The 22,101-nt window shown below is 44.7% G+C and overlaps 1 protein-coding gene across 4 annotated transcripts in view; it reads right to left on the bottom strand.

The window, feature by feature from the left end:
• The window catches only part of NUP155 (nucleoporin 155), a 387,607-nt gene that overhangs the window by 163,478 nt on the left and 202,028 nt on the right, over positions 1–22,101 (bottom strand). For all 4 annotated transcript variants that reach the window (XM_078769705.1, XM_078769706.1, XM_068096685.2 and 1 more), the window contains 5 exons: positions 20,318–20,465; positions 13,530–13,667; positions 5,946–6,042; positions 5,256–5,326; positions 3,164–3,256 (listed from right to left, as the gene is read on the bottom strand). In XM_078769705.1, the coding sequence (XP_078625831.1) occupies positions 3,164–3,256; positions 5,256–5,326; positions 5,946–6,042; positions 13,530–13,667; positions 20,318–20,465 (547 nt within the window). The remainder of the gene's footprint in view (positions 1–3,163; positions 3,257–5,255; positions 5,327–5,945; positions 6,043–13,529; positions 13,668–20,317; positions 20,466–22,101) is intronic.

The following is a 22,101-nucleotide window of genomic DNA, read 5'->3' as shown; positions in this document are numbered from 1 at the left end:
TCTTTCACTGGTGCAATGGAGTATTTCAATTAATGGGAGACACAGCCTTACCCTAAAACACATAATAAGATATAACTATTGAACAGGGGTATTCTATGATTGGCTGTGGTGTGGATGCTTTATGGACTAATTATGGGACGCCCTTTGACCTTTACACAGCTCCGGAGGCAGGAGGCGCAGAATAATAATAACAATAATAATAATACACACAATCAAAAAAAAATACAGTCCTCATATCCGCAACAATATATATATATATATATATATATATATATATATATATTGCTACAGTTTTGAGATTGGCACATTGAAGTCATTAAAGGTTAAAGGATTGCCCCCCTTAGATAGTCACACGAATAACATAAAGGCCCATTTGTAGTATAGTTATGTCTTAGTATGTGTAAGAATAGGCCATTTCCCCTCTTAGTGCCTGCGTTGTGTAAAGACAGGAAAATAGGCTTTACTTGCCACCGATTTCCCAGCCACCCTAGCCTCGATCCAGTTTGTTAAGCATTGGCTGCCCACTAGTCGAGTAACACGAGGTAGGCCTGAGAAGAAGAAGGAGCGTGGGGTCAGGGTGGGGGCGGCGTTGAGATCGGAGCGGCAGAGGCGATGACGGTAAGAGCCACCAGCCAATCAGGGCTCTAGCGGCATGGCGTGAGAGGGCGTGGTGAGGCGCGTCTGGTAAGTTTGAGAAGGTTCGCGGGGCGTGCCTATATAAGTCGCTGCGCAAAGCCCTCGACAGGACTCGCACACCAGGACTCGCAGAGGAGAGAGAGATAGAGGACGCGCACACAAGGACTTGTTGGGAGAGGACTCGCACGCGAGGACTCGCAGAGAGAGAGAGAGAGAGATCGAGGACTTGTTGGGAGAGGACTTGATGCGAGGACTAGCGCGGGATCACTTGTTTGAGAACTTGCGGAGGATACGTGCGTTGTTGGAGGACTTGCGCAGAGAGAGAGAAGAAGAGGTGTTGAACTGTACAAAGTACGCGGGTGCAGCAAGGCGCGCCGGTAACGCATATTGCCCTTTCCACCCACGTGAGTAAGCGCAGCCATAGCCGCAAGTGAATAACCGCCAGCCGCGTCAAAGTCCGCTCCCTACCATTTCGCCCCGTGATAACCCGCTTCGTTCAGACAGCACGCGGAGAGCTCCTGCCTTCCATCTCCAAAGGACGTGCCGGGGACCGGAGAGAGAGCTGCACGGAAGCCATCCCTGGACGCGCTGGTGAACATCAACCTGCTCATCAGCAAGCCCCGTGTGAGTGTGTGTGTGTGTGACAGGCCCGTTTGTCCTGGGTATTAAGTAAGACTGTATAAGGCTGCTCTGTGTCCCCTTTTTCTTGAACCATTGTATAGTGTAAATAAACCTGTTCTTCCTTTCTGATTCGATCGTACCCGTGATTTCTCCATTGACTAAGCGTGGTACGAATAAGAACCGCTTGAATCGGGGTCTAATAAGTGATAACGGCGCGGATCGCGTGTACGCAACCACTCGGCGTATCAACACACGTGGTTCGTGCGGGGCTTATCTCCTCGCTTCAGGGCAGCGCGAGTATTTAGGTAATAGCGAATTTGGTCCTAATACCCTATTTTGCGCTGTCCGGAAGGGACATCATAGGTTCCGGGTCGCGCCAGGTCAGTCAAAGACAAGGGGACTAATCGCCCCTTGGTAAGGGGAGAAGGCCGGCGATAGATCCGCAACAATATATAATGCATGTGTGTGAGAGAGGTAGAGGTAGAGAGGGAGAGGGAGAGGGAGAGGGAGAGGGAGAGGGAGAGGGAGAGAGACAGAAAGTATAAAAGAGACATAATCAGATACTTCCAACTCGAGCTATGGTCTGCGAAGTGATTTTCAAAGGGCACGCACACGCATGACCTTTGAACGTTTAAATCTAAAATTGAATCAGTTGATCTTTGCGTTACAGTCCATAGTTATACCAAGTTTGGTTAAAAAAAAAATGCCTGCAGTGGTTCACAAGCTATCACGGTAACAAGAATTGATCATGGACCGGTCAGAGAGTTTTTGTGGTGCTTGTGCCGCTTGACCAAGCTGCTGAGAAAATAGGGTGAGTATCTTTCGTATGAGAGTATGCATCACCAGTATAGCACTTGTTATATAAGAATTCATATAATAAAGTAACTTGCAATATAATAAAGCAATTCGGACATCCTTCAATTCAGATGGCAATGGTAAAGATTAAAATTAACAAGGAAACATTTTCCAACCCCCTATACTAAAGATTGGATCAAACGATGTTAGAAATTCTTAACCATCCATTAGTGCGATGGTGTAGCTCAAACCCCTTTTGCATGTTACTAAACATGTCCAAAGCCCCGCAGCACTAACTAGGGAGTTAGCTTGTCAAAAATAATGGTAAGCGAGATACCTCTAGGGGCCGGACACAGCATAGTTGAAAAACATGGAAAATAGTTTTATTCTTCTTCTTCTTCCACAACGACAACAACACAAATTCACATTGAACAAAATGCCAGAATCAAACAACAAATGGATGGATTGCAAATGTGTTATTTTTAGCTACAAGTTTTCTTCAACCGCATTTTTACCGGAAATATTTGCCAATGACCTTTCATCTGCAAAACAGCCCCCGCATGGCCATCACAAACTTCTCAAGGACATGCAAAAAATACTTTTTGTTACCAGATCAAAAACGAAAAAAAAACCACTCTGGGCTGCAATGGTTTTCATTCAATCAGCGGTGTTATCAACTAAAGTAATAAATATATTATTGAGCAATCAACTCCTCTTTTCCTGAGCTCTCTTGCTCACCTCCATCTATCCCAATTCATCCATGTCTTTGGAATAAGCAACTGAACTCCATTATTGTTAGGATCTTCCCTCCAATCATTTACGATACCAGCCTATCACCATCTCATTTTGTCACTAGTGGTCTCTGATGAACTTTTCTAATCCCGCTAACCCAATCACATTTTTTGTCAGTGTGCAACTTTAGCAAATCATTCGGACGTCGTGTGTTTGCACGTCCCTTCCTGTCTGCCCCGTTGTTCTGCTCATCAATGAGCCTCGACTTTGGTATACCTATATGGGCAGCAAGCATGAATGTTGGGTAGAAAATGAAGTTTTTGGGAAGAAATAAAGTTTATCAGCAAATCAACAAACAAGTGGCAGGTTTTCAAACTACCTGTATGCAGAGCAGAAAAGGTGACTCCAAGAATGACAATATCAACAGGTGTTGTGAGCACCAGCAGGTGTGTTATATGTGCTTGAAAAACACCTGCTCGCCACAACAGGAAACAGAAATGGTATCTCTCCTAATATTCTTCCATGACATGCAGTATATGTACAAACTCTTTTGAGTCATATATACTGTAAAGGGGTGGGAGTTGGGGAGAGGGGGAAGTGGGAGAAGTAGTAAAGCACAACATTTGTATAAATAAATAAATAAATAAAACAGTTCAAATTTTAAAGATGTAATCATCTAATATATACTGTAGTTGGAGAAAGTGTTTGTTTGTGGGTTTGCTCGTTTGACTTACATGTATTAATAAACCGCTGGACAGAATGAGATGAAAACCGCTGGGGTTCAAAGTGGGCGAGCATGCAAATGTTCTATGTAAATGTGTATCGTTTCACGCCGCTCCCAATGTGAGGGGGAATTCATTACAAGTTAGATTAAAATTATCTGCACGAAAACCATAGGCATCATAAGAAATGGGGGAATTATCATATAATACGATCACACTGTTTTTGTGCGTTTATTTGACTTGTATGCACTCACTCCTAAACCGCTGGATGGGATCAATTGAAAACGGGTGGTTATATTTGAGGTGTAGTATGGGAAAATTTTCAGCGGCAAAAAAATTATACTCTCGGAAGTGGAAACAATACAACTGAACCGCTAGACCGAATGAATGGCAAACTGGTGATTTTACTCAAGGGAGCACAGGGTGGTTGGTTATCGGGGGTTAAAAAGTAGTCATGGAGGGAGGACCGCAATCCTCTCCATGTAAATGTGTATTGTATAGCACCACCTTGTGGTAGCCTTCTTTACAAGTCGTAAATCAAAAAAGCGGGGCAATTAAACCGCCCATATGGACAGGTTCTTTGCTAGTACTGCTGAATTCCAAGGTAGTCTGTATAATAAAGTATCCAGATTTCTCCCTCCCTGCATCCATCACGCTGCTTCATTATGGCGTTACGTCTAGGACATCATTAGGGCATTATGTCGAGCACTAGGCTAGCTCTCTACGGATGTGCACGTCATCCCGGTGTCCAACACTCAACCCGTCATGTCGCTTCGCTGAAGGCAGTTGAACACCATAACCCATCTATCTGACGTACGTAGGCGATGGGATGAATGCCAGCTGTGCAGATCATCCCTCATCCAAAGCCGACTAGGCGTCGGATGACGGACTTAGTAAGATGGCAGAATAATAAAACAGCATTACATCTGGATCATCATTACAGCGTTACATCTAGTGCTAGGCTATATGTATTACTGATGACTCAATGAGAATTGCATTTTGCAACTTGGAAAAAAAAAGAAAAAAAAGAAAAGAAAAAAAAATACTTTACATCTGATCCTTGAAACATAAAACGAATTCATAATATTATTTTTTGGTGAATATGTGCACGTATAACTATAATTAATGCTCAGTTGTTGCAAGTAAACAAATTGTTTCAGGAATAAATAAATAAATTGCAAAGATTGACTGTCAATAAATGGTATTACTGCACTGAACATATACAAGTTGTGTTGTTCAACCACCGTCAGCGAAGTGGTGGGTTCAATGTTAGTAATCCTCAAAACAACTGACTAGCATGCAATATGCAGACAACAGCCGAGAGAAGGTTTATTGCGCACACATCCTCACCCCAGACTTGCCACAAAGGCATCCAAAATCTTTAGACCAACTGACACTATAGGGAGTGGTGAAGCAGCTGTCAATGCATTTAGCAGCAGGTGGTTCTGTGTTTCATAAATTGCAACTAAGCCAGAAATGAATTTGAACTTTAATACATACAAACACATTTTTGGAGTAAATACAAAACTTCTAAAACAAAGAAGAAAGTGGTTTTTTTGTGCTTTGATACAAGGTGAGAATTTAAGCGTCTGAAATACTAAGAACTGTGATTCTTTTGTTAGTCATCAGGTTTTGCAACTGTTGCCTATCGATGGAACAACCAATAACATCCATGAAGGTTCCATTTCAGTCATAACCCATAACAGCACAACAAGTGCAAAATGTGATTGCTTTACTGGCACCACGTACCTGGTTTGGGTTTCACAAGTCCCACGGACAAGATTGTTTCACTGAGCCCATCAAAGTATGTTAGGTCACCTCTACAAAAAAAAAAACAGTGAGAGATGAGGAGGTGGCCATTAAGTCAACTTTGACAATCGATTTTAACAACGAAATGCTGCTGAGCATGTTAACCGTCATGGTGTAATGCGTTTGGCCGAAATCTCCAGTGTTAGCTCCGTCAGAGGAAAGGCCAAACAACCCCCCCCCCTCCCCCCACCCACCAGTGTTAGCCATGTAAGATGAAAGTCTCAGCACCCCTCCACCACTACCCCCAACCCCTAAACACAAACTTGTTTTACTCTGACAAAAGGTCAACACCTAGAAACATCAACCTCACCTCTTTCCATAGCACGTATCATAATCATACACTTTTAATTGAATTGATAACATCCACAGTTTAATTTGTACACTGGTGCGGACGGACAATTGACGTCAGAGATTAGTATTCCAATGAGGCTACCAAAGCACATATTTGTATTGATAAAGCTTGCTGGTTTCAAGTTAATTTGGAGAAAATGTTGCTTTGATCATTCATTATGAATTAGGGTTACAACATAATGTGGCTCAAAATATATAATTTTAAACCCCACTTCAGATGAAAGGTTTTGCTTACCATACAACACAAGATAACCAATCAGTAACAAAAAATCAGCTCACCCATCATTGTAGTTCCAAATGTAGATGTCAGTATCAATGGTTAGCCATGCTCTGGAAATATCAGGAAATATTCCCAACATACAATTGCATTGCATGTCTGTGTGTGTCCATGGTAAAGGAGAAGAGTCAGAAAGCATCATGCAGTGAAAAAGAAACATGATGGTGCTCGGCTTTTAAACAATCATCACAGACACAGCGAAGGCCACCAATTTTATCTTCAATGCGCGATCATACACTTTTAAGGAATTTCTTTAACGTGGAAACAAACTTCGATCATCATAAATTAAGTTCTCAATAAAATTTCTCTGTGCAAGGGAAAAATTCCACAGTTTGTTATGGAGTTTGTCAACACATGCCAAGCACACGCTCGAATAAAATGGCTGAGAACAATGATTCATTTATTAAGGAATGTTCCTAAGATCTGGATCCGCTGAAGTCTGGTCAGGTAGGGTTATATTCATAACTGTTTTAAGATACACTGCCTTTTGAACAAGGATCAGTCGTAACCAGATTATGGAATAAAATAATGGACAGAACCATTATCCCTGTTTTGAACAGGAGGTCAAACACCTTTCACACAATGTTCACGTCTCAAATTCTTTTCCTTCCTTTGATCAAACAACTTCCCATGCCCAGCTATACAAAAGAAAGGTGAACAGCCAGAGGCAAAGCAACTCACTTTCAGACAAATGACTATTGTAACTGAGCACGACACGAATGTCGCCTCTGATCTAGAAATTTCTCTTGTTCACGATCCCCCCTCCCTCCGTGCAAGCTCTCTGAAGGTGTTAAGGCACCAAATCCACCCATACCCATTGCCTCGTCACACTGGTAGGCAAGATCAGTAGCTGGTAGGCTTTCCTCAATAAATGACCCACATATGTGGGAATGGATGAAGCAACAAGATACACAGTGCATTCAGAAAGTATTCAGACCCCCTTCACATTTTTCACATTTTGTTATGTTGCAGCCTTATGCTGAAATCGTTTAAATTCATTTTTTCCCTCATCAATCTACACTCAATACCCCATAATGACAAAGAGAAAACAGGGTTTTAGAAAGTTTTGCAAATTTATTAAAAAGAAAAAACTGAAATATCACATTGACATAAGTATTCATACCCTTTGCGATGACACTTGAAATTTAGCTCAGGTGCCTCCCATTTCTCTTCTTCATCTTTGAGATGTTTCTACACCTTGATTGGAGTCCACCTGTGGTAAATTCAATTGATTGGAAATGATTTGGAAAGGCACACACCTGTCTATATAAGGTCTCACAGCTGACAATGCATATCAGAGCAAAAACCAAGCCATGAGGTCGAAGGAACTGCCTGCAGAGCTCAGAGACAGGATTGTGTCGAGGCACAGATCTGGGGAAGGCTACAAAAAAATTCTGCTGCATTGAAGGTTCCCAAGAGCACAGTGGCCTCCATAATTCTTAAATGGAAGAAGTTTGGAATAACCAGGACTCTTCCTAAAGCTGGCCGCCCGGCCAAACTGAGCAATCGGGGGAGAAGGGCCTTGGTAAGAGAGGTGACCAAGAACTCGATGGTCACTCTGGCTGAGCTCCAGAGATCCTGTGTGGAGATGGGAGAAACTTCCAGAAGGACAACCATCACTGCAACACTCCACCGATCTGGGCTTTATGGCAGAGTGGCCAGACGGAAGCCTCTCCTCAGTGAAAGGCACATGAAAGCCTGCTTGGAGTTTGCAAAAAAGCACCTAAAGGACTCTCAGACTGTGAGAAACAAGATTCTGACGTCTGATCAAACCAAGATTGAACTGTTTGGCCTCAATTCTAAGCGTCATGTCTGGAGGAAACCAGGCACCGCTCATCACCTGCACAATACCATCCCAACAGTGAAGCATGGTGGTGGCAGCATCATGCTGTGGGGGTGTTTTTCAGCAGCAGGGACTGGGGGACTGGTCAGGGTTGAGGGAATCTAATGCTTAGGGACAATGCGTTGCTTAGGGACAACTCTCTGAAGGTCCATGAGTGGCCCAGCCAGAGCCCTGACTTAAACCCAATCAAACATCTCTGGAGAGACCTGAAAATGACTGTCCACCGACAGTCCCCATCCAACCTGACAGAGCTTGAGAGGATCTGCAAAGAAGAATGGCAGACAATCCCCAAATCCAGGTGTGCAAAGCTTGTCGCGTCATAGCCAAGAAGACTTGAGACTGTAATCGCTGCCAAAGGTGCTTCAACTAAGTACTGAGTTAAGGGTCTGAATACTTATGTCAATGTGATATTTCAGTTTTTTCTTTTTAATAAATTTGCAAAACTTTCGAAAATCCTGTTTTCTCATTGTCATTATGGGGTATTGAGTGTAGATTGATGAGGGGAAAAAATGAATTTAAACGATTTCAGCGTCAGGCTGCAACACAACAAAATGTGAAAAAAGTGAAGGGGTCTGAATACTTTCTGAATGCACTGTACATATGTGGATACCAAAAGATTTTTTAATTTCAACAATTTTTTGGAAGAAATGGTGCATTATTTTAAAAAAGTGCAAGGGTGCCAACATATATATTGCTGCAGTTTTGAGAATAAAGGCAAGCCCCCCTCTTAGTTAGTTGCACCACAACATGTAGCCTCGCTTTAGCTCAGTTATTTCTTATTAAATGTAAGCATAGTCTCCTTTCCTGTGTTAGTATGCGTTGGAGCAGGCAAGTAAGTGTAGGCTTCATTGTTCATTGGGCTGGAATGCCATGTGCTACGCCTGGAACAAGTCTGGGAGGCCCGAGGGAGGAGCCGAAGGGGAGTGGCCGGTAAGCGGCAAGCAGCCAATGGGAGCTAAAGGGGAGTGGCTAACAACGACGGCCAGGGGGAGGTGCTTCGAACATTTGGGTGGGACTCTGGGAGGGGCTATAAAACCCTGCCCCAGTCCCCCAAAACTCTCTCGGTGGTTCTCTCTGTGATAACGCTCGCTCTGTGGTTGAAGCTCTCTCTGCCCCTGTATCAAGCGCTCTCTGCCCCCAGCTCTCTGTCCCGGGATTCTGAAGCGACTGTGTGTGTGATCGAGGCTCTCTGTGATCAGCTCTCTCTGCGCTCTGTGATCGAAAGCACGAACTCTCCCTGTAGTCTGCGTTCTGCCCCTGTTATAAGCACTTCCGAGGACGATCTCTCCCAGGACCCGAGACTCCAACGATCTCCCTGCCTGGGGCTCCCTGCACGTGCCGCGAACATCTCGAGGGGACATGCCCAACGAGCTGACCGGGGCGAACAGCACCAACGGCTGTGCTTTGAGCGCGTCCTTCTTCATCCTTTTCCCCGCGTGAGTGAGTGGGCCCTTGTCCGGGTTATTAAGTTAAGACCGATTAAGTTTCTCCTCTGTGTCTCTTTGCCCTGATCATTTGTACAAATTGTAATAATAAACCTGTGTTCTTTTGCTTCCATTTGGCCGTTCACGTCTTTTCCCACCATTGGCTCGCATTGTACGAAATAAAACCGCTCAATCGGGTTAAATAATAATCAACGGCACGAGTCACGTGACACGCAAACCACTCGGGCGTATCAGACTAGCGTGACTCGTGCGAGGTCCAGTCCCCGTTCTCGTGGCGGCGTGTGTATAGAAGGTACTTGGGGATTCGACCAGATACCCTTCCGCACGCTCGCTACGGGGGTGGCGGCTGGAATTGCTCCGCAATCTGCACCACGAGTGTAAAGTGGGTAGCGGCCTCGTGGACTCGAAGGCCCGAGGGGGAAAAGGGTTTAACCCCCCTCTGTACGTCGACGGGCTCGAGATCCGCAACAATACATAAAAAAATTTTTTTTTTGATGCCACGAGTATTGTGGCCATTGATGATGTATGATATTGCGATTGGGTATGTAGAGAGGATGGAGGTTGTGGTGAGCGGGTTTGTGAAGAGGTGGTTGGGAGTGCCACGCTGTTTGACGAACATTGCCTTTTATGGTCAGGATGGAAAACTCCAGTTTCCCTTGACATCATTAACCGAGGAGTTTAAGGTGGTGAGGGTGCGGGAGTTCATGATGTTGTGGGATTCAAGTGATGCAGTGGTAAAGAATGCTCTCCCAGAGAAGAAGGGAAGTCGGAAGTGGAATGCAAGAGCAGAGGTGGACGAGATGGAGGAGCGGTTGCAACAGGAGGAGGTCATGGGGATGGTACAGCACGGGAAGCATGGCTTGGGGTGGATGAAGCATGAGCGATGGGCAAAGGCATGTGTGAAAGAGAGGAGGATGATGGTTGAGAGGGAGGTGAGAAGAAAGGAAGAGGAGGGGAGATATGTGAAAGCAGTCGGTCAGGCACAGCAAGGTGCTTGGACTAAGTGGGAAGGTGTGCGGGTGAGGATCTTGAAGTGGCAAGAGCTTTGGAGGATGGAGCCAATATTGTTGAATTTCCTGTTGCGGGCAATGTATGATGTGCTTCCATCACCAGTAGGCTTGAGATTGTGGGGGTTGTTGCAGGAGGAGAGATGTTATTTGTCTGGAGGTGTGGGAATGGTGCAGCATGCACTGAGTGCATGTTCAGTAGCATTGGCAGCAGGACAATACAGGTGGCGACATTATCAGGTGCTGGCGGTGGTGGTGCAGATGGTGCAACAAGAGGTGCTGAGGTCGAGAGAGAGAAGAGTGGAGAAGGAGACTGATGGGGAGAGGTAAGGTTTGTCAAAGAGGGCCAAGTGACAAGAGGTGGAAAGAGGAGGAGGTGGAAAGCAAGAGGGCTGTCAGATGCTTGTGATTGGCAGGTGGTGGCAGACCTAAAGCCACAATTGGTATTCCCAGAGGAGATCTCTGTGACAAGGTTGCGGCCTGACATTGTCATTCGGTCAGGTGCAACAAGACAGGTCATCTTAGGGGAATTGTCTGTACCTTGGGAAGAGAACATGGAGGAGGTGCACGAGAGGAAGAGAGGAAAGTACGGTGAGCTGGAGGCAGAGTGCCGGGAGAAGGGTTTGGCGAGTTTCGTGTCAGCCATTTGAGGTGGGGTGTAGAGGGTATGTTGGCAATTCCTTTTCTGCATTTCTTGCTAGGCTGGGAGTGTGTGGGACAGAAAGAAGGAGGATGTGTGACAAGGTGGCCCAGGTTGCCTTGAAAGGCTCATTTTGGATATGGAGGAAGTTTATGGAGGCACGTCGAACGGTGTAGGTTGGTTGTGTGTGGTTTTTTATTTATTATTTTTTGTTACTATTATTATTTCTTATTTTGTGTATGTGAGTGAGTGAGTGGGTGGGGGTGTGTGTTTTTGCATGAATGAATTTTGGCATGAGAGTGTGTTTTTGTATGTTGAGTCGTGTATGTTGTAAGGGTAGGTGGTTGGTTGGTGTATGTGTGTGTATGTGTGTGTGTGTGTGTGTGTGTGTGTGTGTGTGTGTGTGTGTGTGTGTGTGTGTGTGTGTGTGAATGATGTGGTGTGTTTTGTTGGTGAGTGGTGAAGGGTATAAAGGTGGGTGTTTGAGTGTTCCACCATGTTTGTTTGGTGCTGTGGATTCTGGATGTGGAGGTGTTGTTGTTGTAGTCTGTGTTCGCACTGGCTGGGGGTGGGGATATGTACGCATCCAGGTGTAGTTGCTGCATGTGGATGTGTATTTGCCCCTGCTGGCCCACCTTAGCGGACCGTATCGAGGTTGAAGGGCCGAAACGGGATGATGTTGAGGACCTCGACCGAGGACCCGGTCAGTGCGGCACACTTGTGACCTGGTGTGTTTTGAACTTATATACACACACATCGTTTTTTGCCCTGTCGCTCAAAAAAAATTTTTTTTTTTTTAAATTCCAGTATACACATCCGGATCTTCACCAAAATTCAATCAATTGGTCATTATCACAAACCTAACCTGTCCACCAAGGTTTGTCCGAGTCAGCCCATAACTCGAGACATCATGTTCACAAACAGGCAGATTAAACAGGGGTGAATACATAACCCTCCGTCCACCTTTGTATTGGAGGTAATGAAAACAATGAGCTTGTACTCTACGTTCCCTGCCTTTGGGGCGGTATGAGGAATAGATCTATGTAATATGAAAGTTAAATATTGAACATCTTTTTGAATTACTGCGTACACAAATCTAGTTACTGAGATGGTTGCCATGGCAACAGAATTCAGCCAATCGCAGCCGTGATCTAATCAGGTTGAGATAATGTCATGAGAAATAGATACATCTGCAATATGAAAGCTAACTTCAACAGTTTTCGAAATATCACGTACGCAAAAAGTACGTGGACACATGATCGGTCGGTCAGAGCTCATTTTAATGTCCTCATTCTCAGACTTTGGCGGAGGGGCAGGGGACAACAATTACAGGGAATATGTATACACACGGGGCAAATATAAAGTTTTTCCCATATAGTCTCGGTCAACTGCAATCCACTTCAATGAGCGAATCAATCCGAGTCTGGTTTTCCTTTGTCATTGCGGTTGTACACTTTGAGGCTCGTCATCAATATCTGTTTTCCCGCTCTTCAAACATTTTGCTCAGCATTTAATGGTGCTCACATCAATGGTAGAGTCGCCGTACAGCATAAATATTCTTTAAACACCTATGTGTATCCGCTGGAGGAACCACTTCTGCAGTAATACGATAACTGCTTTCTGCTTCCGACACATATCTAGTGGGGCATCCATTTTGAAAGCATTGTCTGACTGTCACGTGACCGATCACAGTGCTGTTAAATTATAAATGGGTGGGAGATACAAACCTTTCATTGTGATCTCGCATAGTCGACGCTTTGGTTGCGAACTGAAAAATACGACTCATTACTTTCATATCAACCCTCCTATAATCATACAGTTGTATCCATTTGAGATGTGTGTGTTTGTGCGTGGAGTATACACGTTTGGTTGACTTCTATGCACGTTTAAAAACTAGTGGTTGTACTTGGGGAAGGGTGGAGGTGGGAGGAGGCTGGAGGTGGGGCGAGGGTGGGTGCAGGAAAAGTTTTCAGTAATAGAGGAAAAAAATCTTAGTCCAGGGGGTGAGGGTGGAGGGAGGACAGAAATTTTCTCAGCATAAACGTATATGGAATATCACTGCTCTAACGGGGGAGGGAGGGACTTGTGCAAGCTATACTAAAACAAAGGCATTTCCGGGTGAATTATACCATCCGCGAGGATGGAGTATTCACGAGTAAAAATAAATAAATAAATGAACCACCTTTAGAGGCCATTTCCCCCCGCAGAGCAGGGGTTGGCCTTTTTGGGCACCATGGTCCTCTTTTTAAGCAATGTTTTATGGCCGGATGCCCTTCCTGCCGCCAACCCTGTTAGTCGCCTCTTGCGGCACACAGGGAATTACCAGTGAACTGATACTCAATTTGCCGACCTCGGAAGGATGACAGGCTGAGTCAACCCCCCTGGTGTTAATTCAGCGATCGACCGGGATTCAAACCCAGGATCCTAGGATCCCAAGCCGGCACCCTAACCGCTTAGCCAACACCAGGCTTAAAAAAAAAATAGATAAATAATAATGTGAGGAGATAAATAAAATAGATAAATAAAAAGAAATAGATAAATAATAAATAATAAAAGTGAGGGAAATATGTACAATATTTTAAAGCCCAATAAATCAGGCTGGTAAGCTTTTCATACAGACCACGCACGAGTGATGTTTCAGGTAAGGATACGTCCAAATTGCTCTACGAGCTCTGGGGGGAGAGGCACACGGCGGACGGGCCCGATCTCCAACAATCGAGGGAGAGAGACCTGCCCAGTGCCAAGCAATGGATAATCAATGTCGCTCATCCCAGACACACCTGGAAGCACTACAACAGACAAAATAAAGCCTATCAATTTACAACTTATTCCTCTGTTCTACTTTGAAACAAAACACAAAATTCATCGATTAAAAAATTACCAATCTTGATCCCTCAATATTTCATCAAAAACTTGCAAAATTGTTGAACCTAATGACCAAAGGATGGCCATACAATGTGGGGAAAATGCAGTTTATTAAGTGCACTGCTTTTACAAGAAAGTGTAAACAACTGCAAGCAAACAAGACCCATTGAGCTATTTACTTCCGGGGCTTGAAAGCGCTGGCCTGGCAGGACAGCCCAGAGGTACGCACACTCACCTCTAAGCTGTCTCGCCTGGGTTTGAATCCTGACCCAGCTATAAACTGGCATCCCAGTGTTTCACAGGCAGGGTTGCTCATCAATGTGTGTGCCGTCCCTCGGATAGACGTTAAACGGGCATTCCGTGTGCCGTCCCTCGGATAGACGTTAAACGGGCATTCCATGTGCCGGCATTAAATGGTGGAGGTTAAAGATCCCACGGTACCCATCATGAAAAGTAGGTAAGCTATCGCCGGCACCATGGCCAAATTCCTGCCCTGACTTCCATGTGTCGGATGGAGTCCCATCCACGATTGTAACCCTAACTAAAGAAATTGCCTCGACAGCTCAAAATGGTCATCCATCATCGATCTTGAAAGGACTCAGTTTTTTTAACGTTACATTTTAGAAATGCCAAAATTCAAATGTCTACAAAGTCTAAAAACAAAGGAGTTCTTGTCCAAAGGAGCAAAACAAAAGCATATTATCTTGGCAGAAGATTTAACCCCCTTGTACACCTTCTTCAATTAATACATGGTAAATAGTCCAATTGTTTTGCATCACAAAAATGCTGTGTTTACTTTTTATTTGTCTCGTGTAATCCAGGAACTTGAATGAGAGCAAACTCATCACTAACCTTTCTGCAACGTGCATCTGACTATTGTGTTCAGAGTAACCATGGAGTGGGTGGATATCGAGACCCCCATTGGCTATGACCAAATCTACTGTACATACTGGGGTGTAGTGGTGCTGCAGCACATCGGAGCGCTACTCCAGCACATCAATCCATCTGATGAAGATCTTACTCCACAACAGTAAAATAAAAAATAAGACAAATACCCATATGAAAATCGATTGATCATTGCTAACCTAACATTTGTCAACATTATTTATTTACCCACTACTTGGATGCTACGATACATTTTTCTCCATTTATTTTCGAAAAAAAGGTACCATATTCAGAATGTAGTCCCTCACAAATGTCGCCTTCGATAATCGCATGTGAACGATTTACGACTTTCCACGACATATTTACGACTTTGTTTTGACAGCTCTGCCAAGTACCCCACAATTACCATCTCTCATTACACCCTCATTACCCCTCACTCGATCTTCCTCACCTTCTTTCCTTCATCCGAGGTACACCTCAAAGTAAACAGGCAATTCCATATCCATGGCCAAATTTTACTTGAGTGCACCAAAGTTAATTTCAATGTCAGTACACCTTTGCGTTGATGGCAGTTATGAACAAAATGTTTCAAGCCGATGCTGAAGTTTGTTCGATCGAAGTTGAATGGGATTTTAAATGGAAACCTGAACCTTGGATCCCTTTTTAAAATCGAAACAAGAATGAAGTCGATGGCACGCCATCGCAAAAAACCCACGCCTCCCACTTAATTTTTTTTATACAAAATCGAGGCTTGTGTAAGAGCCAACACATGGAAACAGAAACACATAAAACATACAACAAAGGGAGCAGGAGACAAGAGGGGGGGAGAAAGGGAAGCACAACAACAGTAGAGAACAAGGACATCGGGAGATCTGTGGAAAGGAGAGGGCTGATGCGGGGTACAAGGTATAAAACAAATGGACAGGCACTACTAGGACTTACAGGAAAGAAAACGGAATTTGAAAAAAGTGAATTTGGGGTGTATTAATGGGGGTATAAAAGATGAAGGTTTTGGATGGGGGAAGATAAGAGATAGTGGTGAACAACTGTTTTAAAGACCTGGAGGGAAGAATGAGATTGAAGAGTGAGGGAGTTTGTTCCAAAGGCGGGAGAAAAGAGGAATGAAGGAGTGAAGGTGAGCAGAGAGTCTTGATTTTGGCAGTTTCATCAGAAGAGGGTTGCTGGCAGATCTTATGTGTCCTCAAGGAATATTTGGAGGACAGAGCACAGACAGAGCAGGTGGAGCTAGGCCGAAGAAGAGTCGGTAGAAGACAGAAAGACCAAAAACCTGCCTGCGGTGAGCGAGTGAAAGGCCCTCAGAATGAGCTTCATTGTGGGAGATACCAATGATTCTAAAAGCTTTGGTTTCAACAGCGTGAAGCCGAGCTAGGTGTGAGGAGGAGCAACGGCCCAGAGGGGAAAGCACCGAAAGCAAAGTTGAAAGATGGCAAAAAAGTTCCACTACAAATGACTCGATATCAAATTTTGAGTTAGATGTTTTCCATTTTTGACCCTGTGACCCTAAGTCCCAACCCTCTGGGGGCATGAATTAGGGGTCGGTCAAATACAAAAAATCGTTACATATTTAATGTGTCCCATAAATTAGATTGCATATACAAAGTTTCATTTTTAAAAAACGGCCAAATACGCCTGTAATTAATCTTTTGGCCTCGCCCCAGGACCCCAGGGACAGGGCCAAAAATAATACTCCTCTTGCACCTTTTTACCATGTGGTGATCATAACTACTAACTTGTTGATTTTTTTTCACAACCGTTTTGGAAGAGATAGCGTGACAGATTGGCAGACAGAGACAGACAGACAGAGCTGATTACAATATCCCCCGTTTTTTTTCAGAAGGGAGGGGATAATAATTGCATTGAGTATTGTAGACACCCGCTGTAGGCTAACCCCCGCTCTAGGGCTAACCCCCGCTCTAGCAGGGAAAATGGCCTTAAAATGCATGTTGTGTGTTGTGTATTGTAGACCACATTACTTATTAGGGGCTCATTTATTACTCGTCATTTTTCCAACACAAATACGAAAATGTCCCAAACTATTGAGTTGGCCTGCTTTTACCAGATGCTTCCAAGATTTGGATTCCCCTAAGGCAGGGGTAGGCAACCTATGACGCAAGGGCTGGATCCGGCCCGCAAAGACATTCCGTCCGGCCTGCATAGACTCATTCGGTTTGGACTTCAGACCCTAGGAACGCTAGACATTCACTTCCTTTTGTATTGCATTCCTCGAGCCACATGCAAAAATGCAGGCGCAGAACTCGCGATGACAGATCAACACGAAAACCATACCATTTCATGTTTGAACTGGCAGAGATGTGATTGGGTGAACGAAAAAAACCTGAAGATGGGCAATCTCTGAAGGTGGAGTGAAGCGACCACATGAACACTGCACAGTACATTCATCCCTTCGAGCTGGCAATGAAAGATAATTGGTCGGTCCACTCCTGTGCATGAAATTGACCATTATGTCTCTGTGTTCATCAGATCTTTCTGAAATGCAGCCAACCTACCATTCATCATCATACACTACAGCCACATACTCCCCTGGCTTCAGCTCTAGTTCACTTGGAAATTCATCATCCACAGTGGGTTCAGCTAAACCAACCTCTACGGCTGTGCTGACTGTGTCGCTCGAGAGCCGAAACATTCAGACTTCATCATTGGATACTGGTATAAACCTAGGATGGCTCCGGGGGCCTGGCACTATTGTCTTGGCATTTTTCGGTCTCGATTCAATCTTTGAACCATGGGCAGCAACATCCTCTTTAGGAACAAAGATGACCTTCATACCAGAGACATGTTCATTAGCCTAATAATAGAGCTGAAGTGGTGTCAGAATCTGCCCCTGTTCAGTTGCCTGTAAACTAGTACGTGCAACCAGATGCCCTGTTCAGTTGCCTGTAAACTAGTACGTGCAACCAGATGTTTGATTGGACTTTTACCATGACTGGCAGCGAAGATACCAAAGTCTGACTGGTGGAAACACAGGTTGCAAAAAATTTTTCGAATTTTTTATGTGGACTAGCTCATCACTGAAATAATGGATGTGATTGACTCGGGTAGTTTCAGTTATAAACTTGATAATGTTACGGATCCCGGATTTAGGTGAATTTCTATTCATGTCATTGCTTATTAATGTTTATTCTATTAAAGGTTGTTGTGGTTAAATGGTTAGAGAGGCTCCGGAGAACAGGAGACCGGAAACGGGATAGTAAACCGGAAGAAGAAAACAAGACACGAGGTCCTGGAGAAGCGGCTATCTTTTTCTTCCTCGCCCAGCTCCGACGCGAGCGGTGTCGATATTGATTAGCGTTGAGAACGCTGAGTTTGAAACGCGCGTCTGGCGAGAGGAGTTACCTGCGCGGGGTGATTGCCTGTTACGTGTCAGGTTGCCATGGCTTCCTGGAAGGAACCAAGCGTCTGGCACTGTTCGCCTCGACGCCTCCGAGGGCGTGTACGGGTCGCACCTTGGGCCTCGCGCGCTTTGCGAGCCGCGCTTTGCTTTGCCCGCTTTGCTTTGCAAGGAGGTGTGCGCTGCAGCAGCTGTTCCCGGTACGTGACGTGCACGTTTGGAGCACGTCAGCCACGGGTCCGTTCAACCGCCCGTGTGCGGAGAAGTCGACCTTCACCTTGGTCTGGAGGGGCCCAGAGACATTGTGAGGGACAGTGACCATTGAGGGGTCGTGAGTGGGGAAAGGGGGGGAAATATATGAGATGGCCATCTTAGTAATATTGCTGATTGATTGTTGATTGTTGTTGATGGATTGAGAATATATTATTAATTGATCCGGATCCTTGGTGTGGGGTTGCTTATTGACCTGAATTGTTGGTGTCTTTCCTATTGATTGCATTACGAACGCGTATAAATCAGATATCTTTCTGGCGGGGTCCTCCCACGGTCCGGGGGTCACCAAGACCAGGTAGTTACCGGGAGGACCACGTAACAATAACAACATCAATGAATCGTCACCGTATTGTGATCTCGGTCATCACTCGTGATACAGGCACTTGTACATTCAAGGGTAGCTGAATCTTCAGATCAATGATAAATTGCGAATGGATGCAGAGTGGCTTGGGTGGTTTCTCAATGGAACCCCTGAACTGCATCCTTGCACACAAAAGAGTGGTTCTCTGCAGGGTGAGGGTAGGTCACAAAAGTCTATATTACTGAAAGATGACACAAAACACCCTCTTGGTTTTTATATGTCCACGCTGAGGTCTTCTGGAACCTGTAAACGTAGATCAGGACAATTTTGCTCCACAGGCACACCGATTATTTGGGGTCCGATTGAGGGGCTGCGAAAAATCTGTTTTTTTGCAATTATCTCAGTGTTTGAGCTAGCATGATTTTGACTGTAGATTCAAAATCTGCATGAAAAGTTCACCTGAAACACTGGGTTTGGTGAGTCCAACTGAGATAGTTTAGAAATTGTGAGGGAAAATAGGTTTATAGGAATGGGTGTGGTCCACACGTTGCCATTGGCAACAGGAAAACTAGAAGTGGCCAGATTCCCCTTAATATTGGGAGCTGGCTCAAACCACTTCAGATCCTACGTTTCCATACTTGTACCCAACCTTGACATAAGTATGAGCAAAATCTGAGATGGTATGGTATGGTAGGGAAATGTCACTTGCATTGAAATCTCATCACCAAACAGATGTTACAAATAACAAAATAATACCTGTGTAAACTGCATGTTTTGTATGGAATAACTTTGTTAATGTATGGGCATACAGTTTGTTAATGGAGTCATAATGCATGTCACATGTTTGTTAATGTATGTCACATGGAGTCACTTTAACCTCTGCCCTATCACCAAGACAACCAAGTCCTTCAATATCAGGACCCAAAATCAGTGTTAAAGTCACTGACAATTTCAACTGCACCTCCAAGAAGAGAAGATATATATATATTCATGAGACCGGGCAAGGACTGCGTGATCCATTCCGTGAAAACTTGCTCAACGTATACACAAATAGCAAAGATCTTACAGTCAGTCACTCGACACTTCCACCTTCCTCGACACGTCCACCTTCCTCGACACTTCCACCTTCCTCGACACGTCCACCTTCCTTGACATTGGTTCAAACCATATTTTTCTCCTTTTCAGCATTACCAACAATCAAAAGTAGAAAGATAAGAATCAGCATGCTGGCTCCCCGTGACATACACAAGCATTTTTCTTTCACAACTTGTTACTCTCCTCTCCCCCATGTCCTCCTTTTTATTCTCCTCTCCCCAGTCCTTCATGCCCTCCCCCAACCCAACCTACATTTTCTTCTCTCTTTTTAAAATCCTTTTTTTTTTCAACTGTTTGATCCCATTTAATTATAGTCTCTTTTCCCACCCCACTTTGTTCCCCTATTATCATTTGTCCTTTTCTCCTACTCCACTCAAATTTTCAATCCTGAACCCTGACCCCTCCATTCATGAGGTATCAAAATGAGTAATATGCCATCCCCTCCCACAGCACACATGCCTGATATTGTCCTAATGCTGATGCTCACAAACGTTTATGATCACACATACATCCCATATCCCTCTGTTGTCCAACAAGGATTAACAACTGAAATGTCAGCTACAACCCGCCCACCGGTATAGAACAACACTAGCTTTCACGATTAAGACCAGCTTTCAGTGCTCGTACAAGTGACAAAATCAATGCCATACCATCCGCAGAGATGCCCAGCATTTGGGCAATCTCAGGATATTGACGGTCATCCTGAATGCGTCGGTCCACCTCCAGCGCTGCTGCATCGATGCCGTTGTTCAGGGTAGTCGGGCCCTGCCCAGGCAGTATACTTTCCATCCCCACAGTCTGCAATCAGAAAATTGCACATTATTATCACCTTTACACCTACAATATGTGGGAAAGCACACACACAAACAAATATATATATATATATATATATATATTGTTACGGAACAGGGGTACGGCACTCCCGTTATCAAGGGGGGGTTAATCCCCTTGTCTTGTTAAGATGGCCGTCTCCGTTCCTGGAACTACCCCGCTCCTTTGTGGGATGGGATTGGCCAAGGTGATTGGTCAAGGGATTCCCGGACACCTCCGCCAATCCCTCCACAAAGCAGGTCAATGGCCCCGCTCGAATCCCGGACAAGATGGAGTTTGCCGAGCGGTTTAGCAATCCGGAATCCGAGCCGTTAGCGATGGACTAAACCCGATTATAAAGCGGTTCGGCCAAAATTGCGCCTTAGATACTCAATTGAAAGAAATCACGAAAGCGATCGGACGAGAATGAAACCAAAAGTAAGGAGGAACAGGTATTTATTAATTATGTACAACAAACCAAAGAAAGAGGAACAAAAGTAATTTACAGGGCGAAGAAGAAGAAGATACACAGGGCAATTCTTAAACAGGCTTACTTATCCCCAGGACAATACAGACAGAACAAACTCACGTACACGAATGGGAATTGCAGGCAGGAAGGGCTGGACGAAGGAGAAGGGTCCGTGCAGAACTAGAAGGTTCGGGCGGGAAAACGCAGCAACGACGTCCGCTCCAGCTCCACGCTCCGGGCTGGAAGTGAGCAGCCGGCGACCCCACGTATTCGGTTTCACAAGGCAGGGGCTGTTTGAAGCAGCGTGTCAGAGCTTCACGCGGCAGGGGCTGTTTGAAGCAGCGTGTCAGAGCTTCCCGCAGCTTTGTCTCTCTCTCTGCCTTCTCACCGACTCTCCTCCAACGCCAGCCAACTTCTCGGTTCGGGCTCCGTCACTCATCTGCGTAAGCAGTCCCTCACTCCTCCTTGTATTGCCCTCCCCGAAATCAAACCGCGGGCTACGAGGGCACGCCTACCGGGTCGCTCACCGCGGTGCTGGTTGGCTGTTAGGGCTGGCTGACTCCACCTCTGATGACGATGAGGTGCCACGCCCATTATCTGGCGGCTCCTCCCCCCTTCTTTTCCGAGATGAGCACATGGCAATGGCGGCTTGCGGGATTGGCAAACCACTTGCACCGCTTTTGAAAAGAACGAAACGGACCGATCTTATTTGATTAATGCAATGTAGAGTTAACTATTGGAAACACAGCCTTACCTGAAACACATAATAATGAAATAACTACGAATAGGGCCTATGGTTCGCTACATGTTGCAATGTGGACGAACTAGGAGACGACCTTTGACCTTTACAAGAAATGGAGGTATTTACAAAAAGAATTATTTACAAAGGGGTATATTTACAACAATTTACAAAGTGCAGGGTTCTCAAAACCCCAACAATATATATATATATATATATATATATATATGTATATATATATATATATATATATATATATATAGTCACGTGAAAAAGTAAGTACACCCCATGTAAAGTTTTGACTTTTTCAACATATTTCAACATACAGCTATTTGATCTTCATTTCAACAATATTGAAAGATAAAGGTGATATAATATAACAAATATCATGAAACATTTACATTTTGTAGTCCATT

The sequence above is a fragment of the Myxine glutinosa genome, chromosome 1 (assembly GCF_964187855.1).
Source record: "Myxine glutinosa chromosome 1, kmMyxGlut1.1, whole genome shotgun sequence".
In the NCBI taxonomy this organism is placed as follows: Eukaryota; Metazoa; Chordata; class Myxini; order Myxiniformes; family Myxinidae; genus Myxine; species Myxine glutinosa.
Note: the sequence above shows the minus strand (reverse complement) of the source record. Positions and strands in the feature narration are given on the sequence as shown.